Source organism: Pelodiscus sinensis, chromosome 7, assembly GCF_052426305.1.
Source record: "Pelodiscus sinensis isolate ZL-2025 chromosome 7, ASM5242630v1, whole genome shotgun sequence".
Classification (NCBI taxonomy): Eukaryota; Metazoa; Chordata; order Testudines; family Trionychidae; genus Pelodiscus; species Pelodiscus sinensis.
Window position 1 is genome coordinate 58,554,643 of NC_143058.1, and position 13,939 is coordinate 58,568,581.

Genomic DNA, 13,939 nt, shown 5'->3' on the forward strand with positions numbered 1-13,939 from the left:
GATGCCAGAATTATTTAAATTAGTCAAGATGGGAGAAGACTTCGAGGAACTTCAGAAGGACCTACCAAAACTAAGAGAACAAATGAAATTAATTGTTCACAGGTGTAAGATGGGACATATTGGGAAGAATTGTTTGAATTAACAATGCGCGGTTCTAAACTAACTTGAAACCACTGAAAAGACCTGGGTGTTTATGGTGGATATCTCATTGGAAACTGCTTCTCAGTGTGCAGTGGAAATAAAACAAACAAACAAAACAAAATGTGAGGCCATTCAAGATAGGGTAGATGATCCAGAAAATAATACAGTGCCCTTACATGAATTAATGGTATGCCCTCACTCATGTTCACTTATAGTCAAATTACCTCGGGAAACACATAACAGAAATAAAGTGGATATAGGAAGCTTGGAGACATGAAGATAGTTCCATATTAGGATAAATTGAGATTGTTGAGATTTGAAAAGAGACCAGTAACTAGGGAGATAACAAAGCAGTGGTGGGCAACCTGTGGACCATCAGGATAAGCTGCTGGCGAGCCCTGAGGCAGTTTGATTACATCCTTGGTGTCCAACACACTAGTCACTAGCCACATGTGGCTATTTGGCCAGTTGAGTGTGGTTAGTTCGCTATAGCAGTAGCCACTATAGTGGCTGCTGCTTCAGAACTGGTTGGACACCATGGGTTTACATTGAGCATCTGCAGGCGTGGTCCCTTGCAGCGACCATTGGCTGGGAATGGCGAACCACAGCCACTGAGAGCTGTGTGGGGCCATGTCTGTGGACAATCAATGTTAATAAATGGTCTCACAGCCCACCAGCAGATTACCATGATGGTTGCCCACCACCGTAGTGAAGATACACAAAGTAATGAATTATATAGAGATAGAACACGTTGCCACAAGGTCACTGAGGCTCAAAGCCTTCTTGGACTGTCAGAAAACTAAAGTGAGGTCTTTTTCAGTCTTTAATTGAAGCGTGAGTACGGTTGAATCTTTAACCACTAGATTATTTCTCCCAACTGCTTGTCAAGTATTTGAGATAAATAGATATTAGCAAAAGACTTAAGGTGTATGAAGCACTGCCACATTGAGGGATACTTGTTGCTGAAAGAACTCACCATGACGTTGTGAGCATGAAGTCCTCCAGGGTGCTGGACTATGTACTGGGCCAGATCTGTGTGCTAAATAAGAGGAGAGAAGGAAAGAAGACTTAGGACAAAACTGCAGGTGAATCAGAGCTAGGAAATACTGACTAGGCTCACACTATGAAATCAAATCCATGGGTCTCTTAGCTCTCGTCTGCGCTAGGGAGTTATTTTGAAATAACTCCCTTCTTTCAAAATAATAAGCAGAGCATCCACACTACCAAGCCTGTTATTTTGTAATAACGGGCTGGTTATTTCAAAATCTGTACTTCTGCTTTCCTCAGGGAAAAGTGCTCTTTCAGTTTTGTTATTTCGGGAGTTATTATTTCAATTTTAGTTATTTTGAAATACTTTCCTAGTGTAGACATGCCCTTAGCTAGGGGTATACATATAATGACAGTGACCCTTTTGCGACTGATGTGTAGCATGCAATCCAGGCTGCAAAGTTGTATTTTTTTCATCCTGGAATGAAACACTTCACTTAACACTTTATCCAGCTTAGCACTTAAGCACATCCTTAAAGCTAAGCACATGCTTAATTGGCATGTGAAATCAGGGCTCTAGTCAGCATGTTGGCTCTTCTTAACAATTTAAGACAAGGAGCTACTGATTGTCAGAATTCACCAGAAAATTGCAATAAGAGGAAACCATGACACGTGTATTTTCCTGCTTATTTAATGCATCTTTTTGTTGATTTTTACCAAATAAACTATGCAATTTGAGCTACACAGTGCCAAATTTCGAAATAACCCGCTATTCCAAGACATTCCTTACTCCTCATGGAACAAGGTTTACAGGGATGTTGGAATAGCGAGCCCGTTATACTTTGAAATAATGGGTGTACTGATAAGACATGGGATAGCAACTCTGGTATCTCAACATAGCACCACAGTGTAGACGTTGCCTTCCTGAGGCTTCATAAAACAAACTAGCAAAAGAGCAACTCACCATGTACTCGAAGACAAATGTCAGCGTGTCCTTTGCCTGGATAATGTCATGCAGAAGCACAACATTGGCATGTTTCAGACTCTTGAGAAGAGAAGCTAGTGAAACAGAAATGAAGCTTTGAGCCCAAGAGCTGCTTTTGGCAGTGGAAATAGCAAATTTATGGCCTGGGTTATACATGGCTCCATCCATCAGGCTGTCTGGAAAAATTGCTGGGCCAGACACTGTGAAGCTGAGGGAGGGAGTTTTGAACCATTCCCTCATATACCCATCTGCCCCCTTGAGTACTGCAACGGGGAGATCATCCTAAAGGAGGAAAGGCACGATTGTCACTACTTGCCTTCTCTCATGAGTTCTGAGAAGTTGTGTTGATTCATCACATTCTGTGTCTTCCCAGGTGGCCTGTGGGAGGTGCCACCCAATTTTGGAGCAAGCTTGGCCTTGCACAGAAGAAGGTTTGTAATCACTTTCCAGAATGACAATCCCTGGAAGCTGGTGCTGGTTTCTACACCAGTTTACACTGGGTGTGGAAGCGAAGCAGGACTTAACCTGGTTCTGTTTTTAAAGCCCCTATTAGCTATTTTTCATGACGTAATGGTCCACACAACTGCACTCTAATGAATGCCAAGAGTGCAGTTTTCAAGTTAAAAGTAACTCAACTTCATTTTTAAATGTCAGCATATTTATATTCTTGCCTAACCAGCTGGCGGCCCTCTAGACTCAACTCTTCCCTGGGGGCATGCGGTAGCATTTCCCACCCGAGGAATGGGCTCCTGCTGACACACTCCTGAAAACAAACTTTCCAAGGGTATGTCTACACTACCCCGCTAGTTCGAACTAGCAGGGTAATGTATGCATACCGAACGTGCTAATGAAGCCCGGGATTTGAATTTCCCGGGCTTCATTAGCATAAAGCCGGCTCCGCCATTTTTAAAAGCCGGCTTGTTCGAACCCCGTGCCGCGCGGCTACACGCGGCACGGGCTAGATAGTTCGAACTACGTAGTTGTTCCGAACTATCTGTACACCTCATTCCACGAGGCGTACAGATAGTTCGGAACAACTACGTAGTTCGAACTATCTAGCCCGTGCCGCGTGTAGCCGCGCGGCACGGGGTTCGAACAAGCCGGCTTTTAAAAATGGCGGAGCCGGCTTTATGCTAATGAAGCCCGGGAAATTCAAATCCCGGGCTTCATTAGCACGTTCGGTATGCATACATTACCCTGCTAGTTCGAACTAGCGGGGTAGTGTAGACATACCCCAATAGACTGTCTCTAGAATTTTGGATGAGCATTAAATGCTAGAGCAATTAGCGTCTATTGCTGGTGATATATGGGGTGACCAGCTGTCCTGTTTTTAAAGGGGGCAGTCCCATATTTGAGCCTTGCTGCAGGTAGCCCTACTTTTTTTTTAAAAAGGGCAAGTTGTCACACATTTTCTGTCTCTTCCCTCCCGTCAGTACTGGTAGATCCGCATGCTGGCTGGTGACCAGGCAAAGCAGAGAAGTGCAGGGCCGGCAGCTCCCCTTGCTGGTCCGTCAGTCAGGGGCGGATGAGAGTGCCGCAGGGCTCAGGGCAGCGCCACCGGGCCCCGGGCAGCAAAATTTTGCAGGACCCTCCCCTTTGACACGGCGCATGCGCGGGGCCTTGGGAAGTGTGGGGCCCGGGGCAGCCACCCCGCTCGCCCTGCCCTAAATCCGCCACAGTCCCTGCTTCATGCCAGCTCTTGGCCAGCAGGCTCTCCCTGCCTCCCGCCCTGTTTCCAGCCAGCATTAGCTGCTTGCAGCAGTGGCTAGTGAGTGCAGGGAGGTGGCGGCTGGTTACATGTCACCTCTGCTGCCCATTCACTTGACATGCTTCCCCTCACTGCCCTCTCCCAACTGTGTCCACTCACCCCACTACCCCACTGCTCCTCCATATCTCCTCTGGCGGGGTGTGTCCCGCTCCCGGCGCTGTGCAGAGAACAGGCTCCTTCCTTCTTCCACTGCCTCTGGCTGGACTGGCACCCAGGGAAAGCTCAAGCCAAAGCCCCACACACCGCCGGCCTGGGGAAGCTTCTCTGCCGCTCAACTAAGCGGTGGATAGGGTTGCCAGGTAGACCCCGCTAAAAAACTGGACACGCTTGTCCAGGGGCGGAGGGGAGGAGGGTTGGAGAGGACCAGCCGGGAGGGGGCCAGGGCTGGCCGGGAGGGGGGTAGGAAGCAGAGCTGGCGGGGGAGGGAGGAGGGTGTCCAGGAGCCACGGGGCTGGCTGGCAGGAAGAGGGGGGGGGAAACAGAGCTGGGGGGAGATCGGGGGCCGTGGGGCAGGGTGGGGGTGGCAGAGGAAGGGAGGCGGGAGCAGACCTGGCGGCGGGGGAGTGCAGCCACTGGCCGCAGCTGGAGTCCTTCCGGCCACGCCCCCGGCAGGCACTCCCTTTACTTGCCAGCAGAAGTCGGGTAGGGATGGGGGTGGGAGCGGGGGCGGGGGCGGGGGCGGGGCTGGGAGTCACTCCTCCCGCCCGGCTTCTGCTGGCAACCAGAGGCTCCCAGCTGGGAGGCAGGGCCGCGATTGGCACTGGGAGCATCTGGCCCCCAAAAGCCAGGCGGGGGGAGTGGCTGGTCCCCCCCAACCCTAGCTCCGCCCCGCCCTACCCAGGTTTTGCGTGCGACCACAGGGCTCCCAAAGCCAATCGCGCTCCGCCTCCCAGTCGCTCCCCCGCCCCGCGAGGCTTCCCTCCAGCGCCCAGCCGGAAATTCACAAAATACTGGACATTGCACATGTCCGGTATTTTCTAAATTTTTCTACCAACAGATGGTGCAAATACCGGACTGTCCGGTAGAAAACCGGACACCTGGCAACCCTAGGCCTCTGGAGTGGCTGGGAGGAAGCTAATCCCAGCCTGTTTGCACCCAACCCTGCAGACCCCAGGCAGGGGCCCTTAGTACCCTCTTCATATGGTGCCCCCCACCCTCTAGGTCCTGCCCCCAGGGAGTGTAGAGTTGGTCTGTCCCCTGCTGAGACACCTCTCTGGCAGGGTCCCCGAAAGCCCCTACAGCCAGTTTCCCTGGGCTCTGGTGCTCAAAATGCATTCTTACGGCTTAACCCCTTCCTGCCTATGTTATCACCAGGAGACAGGAGGCAGCGGGGTTCTGTGGGTGGCCAGCAGTAGCGTGGAGGTGTGAGCTGCCTTTCTGCACTGTGCGGGCTGCTTCTAGCCATGAGGGACAGGAGGGTGGCAGGGGGGGGGGGAAGGAGGAGCGAAGAGATGACCTCTGGAACAATACAGGTTGTGTCATCCCTACTCCTACCCCCACCCTCTTCAGCTGGAAGCAGCTCCTATCCCTTCTCTCCCACAGTGTGCTGAAAGGCAGCTAACGCCTCCCAACCTGCCATGTTCCGGTATGAACCCTGACAGAAATCTGGGGGCCTGTGGCCCTGCGTGCCCCCCACATGTTGCTGTGAGAAGATGTGGTGACAGGTACCAAGACAGGCCCAGCCAGGCATGGAGAGTACTGAATAGGAAGGGTTGGGCCAGGTCAGTCAGTGACCCCCATCTCCATGCGAGAGAGGTGCCTGGGGAGTGTGTGTGTATGTGTGTGTGTGCACGTGTGTGTGCACGTGTGTGTGCGCGTTGTGGAAATATGAAAGATGAGGTAATGAACAGTATTTTTGGGAGGGGGGCTGAGTCAGCTTGATGTTAATTTGAATGTCTGTGCTGCCTAGTTCTGATTGATTGCCCTTGAACTTGCTTGAATACAAGTAATTTTACCAGGTGCCCCATATTCAGTATAGGGAAATATGGTCACCCTAGTAATACAGGACTGTCAGGGGCCCCAGTATCAGAGTCCCATTGCAGGCAATCTCTGCCTTAAAGAGAACAGGGCTGGTCGGCGGCAACGGGGCTGGCTGGAGAAGATCGGGGGGGGGGGGGGAGACGAGCCACTGGGAAGCAGGGCTGGTGGGGGAGGGTTGGGGGGAGCGCGACTGGCCAGGAGAGAGTCAGGGGAGCGGGGCTGGCTGGGGGAAGGTTCGGGGGGGAAAGAATCGGCTGGCATGGAGTGGGACTGACCCGGGCGTATGCAGATCCCGGGGCGCTGCCTGTCCCATGCAAGGTCCCGGTGAAGCACGAGCGAGTCCGGCCCCGGGGATTCCCTACCACTCTGGCCTCCCCCCACATAGTTGTGTACTGCCTGGCTAGTAGACATGCTCACACAGCATGACTGTGCCTTCCAGCCAGTAGTTCACAACTACGTACTGATACTTCTAATAATAATAACACTTCCCTAATTAGAAAATACCAGATATTTTATATGTCCGGTATTTTCTCAATTTGTTTCCCAGACAGAACCCTCAAATACCAGACTGTCCAGTTCAAAACCGGACATCTGGCAACCCTAGTTTTAAATAGGAGTGTAGACATATCCTCAGAGGCCTTGCTCTGCCCGGGTATGTCTACACTACAAAGTTAATCCGAACTAACAGCCATTAGTTCAAATTAACTTTGATAGGCGCTACACATACAAACCACTAGTTCAAACTTAATTCGAACTAGCGGAGCGCTTAATTCGAACTAGGTAAACCTCATTCTACGAGGACTAAGCCTAGTTCGAATTAACTAGTTCTAATTAAGGGCTGTGTAGCCCCTTAATTCGAACTAGTGGGAGGCTAGCCCTCCCCAGCTTTCCCTGGTGGCCACTCTGGGCACCACCAGGGAAACTCGTCTGCCTCCCTCCCGGCCCCGGACCCCTTAAAGGGGCACTGGCTGGCTACGGTGCCCGTGCCAGGTGCAAGTCTGCCAGCACCCAGCCAGCAGACCCTGCACCTGGCATGGCACGAACCAGCCACCTGCTGCCACCCAGCCCTCCGCCTCTTCCCAGGACCAGGCTGGTGGCTCCCAGGAGCCTGCCCAGATCCGCAAGAGGCGGGCGCCCACCTGGTCTAGTGCAGACATCGTGGACCTCGTCCACGACCTCCGCACTAGGTACAGGAAAGTGGCCGTCTAGGGCAGGAGAGCTGCCAGCCTGGCCACCCAGGAGCAGGTTTGCATGAAAATCAAGGTGGTCCAGTGAGACCCCCGACCGTGAGCCCTGAGCTTAGAACGGCCGTACTGGGTCAGACCAAAGGTCCATCTAGCCCAGTAGCCTGTCTGCCGACAGTGGCCAACACTAGGGACCCTGGAGGGGATGGACCAAAGACAATGACCAAGCCATTTGTCTCGTGCCATCCATCTCCAGCCTTCCACAAACAGAGGCCAGGGACACCATTTCTACCCCTGGCTAATAGCACTCCATGGACCTAATCTCCATGACTTTATCTCATGTCTCTTTAAACTCTGTTCTAGTTGTAGCCTTCACAGCCTCCTGCAGCAAGGAGTTCCACAGGTTGACTATTTGCTTTGTGAAGAAGAACTGTCTGTTATTAGTTTGAAGCCTGCTACCTATTCATTTCATTTGGTGTCCTCTAGTCCTTCTATTATGGGAACTAATGAAGAACTTTTCTTTATGCACCCTCTCCACACCACTCATGCTTTTATAGACCTCTATCATATCCTCCCCCCCCCCCCAGTCTCCTCTTTTCTAAGCTGAAAAGTCCCAGTCTCTTTAGCCTTTCTTCATATGGGACCTGTTCCAAACCCCTGATCATTTTAGTTGCCCTCCCCTCTCCCACCTCCTTTTCCCAGTCTCCCCCAGTTTTGTTCAATAAAGATGTATTTTGTACATCAGGAAGGGGGGCTAGGGAGGGGTAAGTGGAAGGAGGTGAGGGAGGAATGGGGTACGAGCCCCCGATGGGGAGGACTAGGGTGGCTCTGCAGGCTCCTCGGGGTGGAAGCTCTCCTGCAGCCCCCCGATTGACCTCCCTCCCTGGATGGCAGCCTGCAGCAAGTGCAGCCGGGCTGATGGCCGAGTGCTGTGATGTGCCGAGTGTCGGCACTCAGGGCACTCCATGCCAGGACTGCTTTGCAAGCGGGGAACCCCTGAGAACTGTCTGTCCGGGGTAGGGGTCGGGTCCCTTTAAGCACAGCCCTCGGCTAGCTCCACGCTCTAAGTCCTAATCTGATGCCCTGCCGGCACTGCTTCCGGCCATCATTAACCTCGGTTCAGGGTCCACTCAATGTGGACATGCTAGTTCGAATTAGCAAAATGCTAATTCAAACTAGTTTTTAGGTCTAGATGCACTAGTTCGAATTAGCTTAGTTCGAATTAACTAATTCGAATTAAGTTAGTTCGAATTAGTGCTGTAGTGTAGACATACCCCCTGAGATTTGAGACAATAATAGCTTTCCCAGTGGAGAGGGAGGAGAAAGGATGTATTAGAGCAGGTCTACTCATCCCGTGGGTCTCATGTGGCCTGCAGCCTGTTTGTTTGCGGCCAGCGGTGCGGTTTGGGTTTATGTGGGCTCAACATGTGGCCCACGGGTGGGAGCCCAAACAAAAAAGTAGTCAATATATTGGTCTTCTGTTGAGATGCGTTTTAGTAGTTAAATTCCTGGACTGTCATTGCTCATTAAAAGTGTTGTCATGTGGGTAGAAATTAGGTAAATGTTGCATTTTATTAATATCAGCAGAACTGAATTAAATGGGGCCTGCATGTTGTGCAGTCTTGCCTTAATCTTTGTATTTATGCCCATCAGTGTGAAAGAAGCTATTTGCATGTATTTGCATATATATTTGCATGTATATGCAACCACACTTAAGTTGCAGCCCTCGGCATGTGCTGTGAGTATCATTGAGTCCAATTCTTGCACTCAATCAAATTGTGCTCATTCCAGGATACCTGGAGGTCAGCAAACGTGACTTTTTGGAATTCCCTATTCCAAAGCCATCCAGGAGTTGGTTGAGGTCTTGACTTAAGAGAGGAGCCGCAGGGCTCCTCTAAAAATTATATCTGGCTGCCTATGAATTGAATAAAGATGTTTCAGCCACATGCCTTATGCTGTGGAGGGGAGTAACATTGTGCAAGTATCCCAGCTTTGTGCTACCCAGAGATTCCTCTGTCATTGAGGAATTCCCAGCTGGCCAAATCCTGCGGGTTTCCTGCCCTTTTGTACCAGTGCAGCAGCATAAAGGGTCTGCAGTGAAATGAACAATCAAGACTATTGTGTCCTGAGTTGGGCGTAATGCCTCTGAGAGGTCTCAGTGTCCTTCAGCTGGTCCACCTCTGCATCCCCCTACTGGGGCATCCAGGCACAACAGAGCCGTCAGTACGTTTAATCCTATTGAGGCTCTCTGAGATAAATTACCCCTTTCACTGCTGAGTGTTTAGTGCCACTCCTCTAAGGTAACATAGAGTGCAACATGTTAATAAATCCAACGCTTTGTTTAATGACACTTGCACTATTGACTTGCATTGTAAATTTAAGATGTCTCGTGCCACAAGGCTCAATAGAAAACAAAAGAACTATTCAAAATACTCCTTTGGGAATGCCCTAGATTTATCTGAGGAATGGAAGTTAAAGGCTCTTAGCATTTCAATTAAGGGACCTCAATTAAGCAGCTCACCCTAAGTTAGGGAAACAATCTGATCTATATGGCACCAGAGTTCTGAGCAGGTAAATATTGGAGGGATTCTCTTCTAAAGCTTATTGTACATCTTAATAGTGTTAGATTATGCTACCTGGTTTCCCAAAGGCTGTTCCCAGACCTGGGGACAAATTTCACATCCTGAATCCTCAAGAAAGTCTGTACCTTCCTAGGGGTCAATAAGCTCCAGATCTCCACATACCACTCACTCCCAGACCAATGAGTTAGTAGGATGGTTCAACCAGACCTTAATAGGCCAGGAATAAATTACCTGGGGCAGGGGAGGAGGGAGGTTGTGGAATCTCCATAAGTGGAAGCAAAATGCAGGACTATGTAGCACTTTAAAGACTAACAAGATGGTTTATTAGATGATGAGCTTTCGTGGGCCAGACTCACTTCCTCAGATCAAATAGTGGAAGAATATAGTCACAACCATATATACCAAAGGTGTATATACCATATATACCATAAGTGGAGATATTTAAGAGTAAGTTGGATAGACAGCTATCAGGGATGATCTTTCTAGATGGTGCTTGGTCCTGCCATGAGGGCAGGGGACTGGATTTGATCTCTCGAGGTCCCTTCCAGTTCTAGTGTTCTAGGATTCTGTGATTAGAGGTTCTTTAATGAATTTATTAGCTTAGTTCTCAAAACAATGATCATGTGACCATGTCACTTGGTGCTAGAATCCATCTTAAATTTGGTATTTTTCCAGAGCAGGGGAAGAGGAGGTGGGGGAAGAATTGAACAAAGGATTCCCACCCTGGGCAAATTCTATTTAAGGGATGGGAAGCAAAGAGTGATGGTCTTCAGCTGGCTTTTGAAACTGCCTCCCCACCCTAAGAGCATATACAAGAACACCTGGAAAAACAAGAGAGAACTATGAGGAGAGGGGTGGAGGAACATTACTGAGCCTAAGTCAGAGAAAAAGATCCGTTCTGGCTTGTGAAGAATTTTACCTGAAATAAGGACTAGGGTGAGGAATTTCAGGAATTCCTACCTGAAAGTAGGAATAAGAGATCCTCCGGAAAAGGGCTTTATTCCGGAGGATCGCGCCAGTCTAGACGCTTGTCCCCAAGCCGGAAAAAAAGCGGCGGACATGTTTATTTAAATCCCGCGGGGGATATTTAAATCCCCCGCGGATTTCCCTATTCTGACTTACCTGCTTTGCATGACTTTTCCGGAGAAGGGGCCAGTCTAGACGTAGCCCCCGTGTACTAGGCTTTGTTTATTTTGGCTAAGTAATTTACTTTAATCTGTCTGTGTTCACTGGCAGTCACTTAAATCCTATTTTTAATACTGAATAACTTTTGTTTATTATCAAACCCAGTGTAAATAATTGTTACACTGGGAGGGGGGAAACACTAACAGCTGTACATATCTCTATTCATTGATAAAGAGAGCAAAGTTATGAGCTTTCTCTATGCAAAACTTTTATACAGAGTAAGGCAGATTTACTAGGGATTTGGGCCCTATCTGGGGCTGTGCTCCCTGTAGTTGAGCCCTCCCAGATCTGAGCTGGTGTAGCATCTTTGTACTCAGTAGGGGAGCTGTTACCTCAACTCTGTGCATTTGCTAGGGAAACCAGATCATGTGGCCCAGCAGGACAGGGTGATGGGGCACCCCAAAGGGCCAATCGGTGCACTCAGTGGTATGATCAGCATGTCAGTTGCCAGTCACAAGGGGATCTCTGTGATCCAACCCTCTCAGTCGAATGATTGAAGCAAGCAAGGTGCCTTGAACTTTCACTACCATGCCTGGGTAGACAACCCAAGTCTACCACTCCAGCCCCCACCTCAGAGAGCTGGTACAAGGCACTACTTGACCACTCCCCTACCACATGCTAGAGTCCATGAAACAGGAGTTCCAGTCCATGCTAGAGTTTGGTGTAGTCAAGAGGTCTTCGAAAGAATGGAAGAGCCCAATTGTCCTAGTCCACACGCTGGACAGGACGTGTCACTTTTGCACTGATTTCAGGAGGGTTAATGTGGTATCTCGCTTCAATGCCTACTGACTGCCATGGGTGGATGAGCTGCCTGGTTCTGGTGAACTGATAGAGCCCGCTGGGGTGGGGAAGGCAGTTTTCTATTTGGACTCTGGTATATCTCCACTCTGGATTTAACCCAGGGATATTGGCAGACCGCCCCTCCCCCCAGATACCAGAGTCCAAATAGAAAACTGCCTTCCCCACCCCAATGGGCTCTATCAGTTCACCAGAATGCTCGTCAGCCTCCAAGGCACCCCTGCAACATTCCAGAGGTTGTTGCACCAACTCCTCCTACTTCACCTTGAACATGCTGTTGCTTGCCCCAATGATGTGGAAAAACTATAGCTATCACTGGGACAGCCACTTAAACCAGGTGGCAGCCATTTTAAGAATGCTTCGGGAAGCTGGCCTCACCACAAAATGCTGATTGGGTTGGCAAGAGACTACGTCTCAAGGCTAAGCCCTCAAATGAGGCCAGCTATGCCCCCTTTTGGGAAACGTTCAGGCAATTCTTGCCCACCCAGTCCCCATGACAAAAAAGCAGGTCCGACCATTTTTGGGAACTCACAGGCTATTATAGACAGATGCTTCATCCCTGACTTTGCAACTGTCATCACTCTAATGACCATGTTGCTCACAAAGGACCAGCCCCTGCATGTGAGGTGGACCCTTTCAGGGATAGACTTCCGTGTGAATTGCTAATCCCCTCCCTCTTTCTTCAGACTCGTACAGGCGCTTACAGATGCCAGCTCACAAGGAGGCATGGCTCCTCTCAGGCCCAGATGCAGAGGGGAGGCCCCGCTAGTGTACGATGATAATCTATTACATACAAAATGCTGTGTTAAAGAGCATCAAAGTTGCAAAGCCATCTCCCTTGTGCATATACATGGCATAATCCTTAATTACATGATCACATGCTATTTTTCCCCACAGGCAGCCGTTCTCAAGTGGCTAGAGTATGACTTTGTCACAAGACTTAGGTTGTAGTCCAATCTTTGACACTAATTTTCTGTGTAACTTTGGGTAAATCACTCAGTCACTTTGTGCCTCTATTTCCCTGCTGTAAAATACTTAGTAATAATAAAAGCTTCAGATGGGTAGCTGAGTTAGTCTGTAACTGGAAAAACTTTAAAAACAACAAATAGTCTAGCAGCAACTTAAAGACTAACAAAACATGTAGATGGTATCATGAGCTTTGGTGGGTCCTAGTGCAAACAGATGACGATCATACCTAAGGAACTGAGGGTGAAAACCCCACTACAATATACATATCCCACAGCCTACAGTCAGAGGTTATGTCACACTCTCACAAACTCAGGAACCACCTGATCATCATAATATAACAGACTAAACTGGCTACCCCTCTGAAGCTTTTGAACACAGAAGGCACTGTATTCAGCCATATGGAGTGGAAATCCATCAATTACACAAAGAAACTTGCACAGATCGAAACAGACATCATCTTCCTATCCAGGTGCAAACAGATGAACATCATACCTAAAGGACTGAGGGTGAAAAACCCACTGCAATCTACATATCCCACAGACTAGTCACACTCTCGCGAAGAAACTCCGGAAGCAACTTATCAGCATACTATTTTGAAGAAGTGGGTTGTACCCACGAAAGCTCATGATACCATCTGCATGTTTTGTTAGTCTTTAAGGTGCTGCTAGACTATTCATTGTTATTTTAGTAATAATAGTTATCCTTTTTATAAAGCACTTGGGATCTTCATCAGAAGTGTTACTGCATTGTTAAAAAATCACTGTCCACTCATACTTCTTTAGTGTTATGGCACTTTTCAATTATCTGCAATTGTTATTATTGATTATTTGTATTATGGTAGCACCTACAGATTCCAACTCAAGTTAGGCACTGTTCAAACACAGTAAGAGATGGTGTCTTCCCTGAAAAGCTTGCAGACCAACTCTAAAGACATATATAGGATTCAAGAAAGGAGATGTTTTCAGTGTTTTACAGATGGGAAGCTGAGGTACAGAGAGATTAGGTGAGTAAGTGACACAAGAATCAAACCCAGATCTCCAGAACCTTAATCCAGCACCTTAGTCCCAAAACCAAATTCTGTTTATTCCTAAACTTATTAGTGACCAACAGAATTACATAAATGCTCCTAATAAAGTATAAGCAGGCAAGAAAATAAAAAGAAGTTCAGAAGTTGATGCATGTAAATACATGTTCTTGAAAAATGATGTTCCCCCTCTCTTTTCAGTGTAGAGATTGACTACATATCCTTACCTTCCCGGATGGCAGTAAAAGGCATTCCTTCCTCTGTCTCCAGACTGATAACTTTCAAAGCCACCAACTGGCCATTTATTCTAAGGGTTGGAGTGAAAGGACATAATTG

The 13,939-nt window shown here is 48.7% G+C and overlaps 1 protein-coding gene across 4 annotated transcripts in view; it reads right to left on the reverse strand.

Annotated features, from left to right (window-relative positions):
• CDK15 (cyclin dependent kinase 15) overlaps positions 1-13,939 on the reverse strand; it is an 87,195-nt gene that overhangs the window by 61,855 nt on the left and 11,401 nt on the right. For all 4 annotated transcript variants that reach the window (XM_075933863.2, XM_075933865.2, XM_075933864.2 and 1 more), the window contains exons 4-6: positions 13,831-13,910; positions 2,093-2,187; positions 1,118-1,180 (exon numbers count right to left, since the gene is read on the reverse strand). In XM_075933863.2, the coding sequence (XP_075789978.2) occupies positions 1,118-1,180; positions 2,093-2,187; positions 13,831-13,910 (238 nt within the window). The remainder of the gene's footprint in view (positions 1-1,117; positions 1,181-2,092; positions 2,188-13,830; positions 13,911-13,939) is intronic.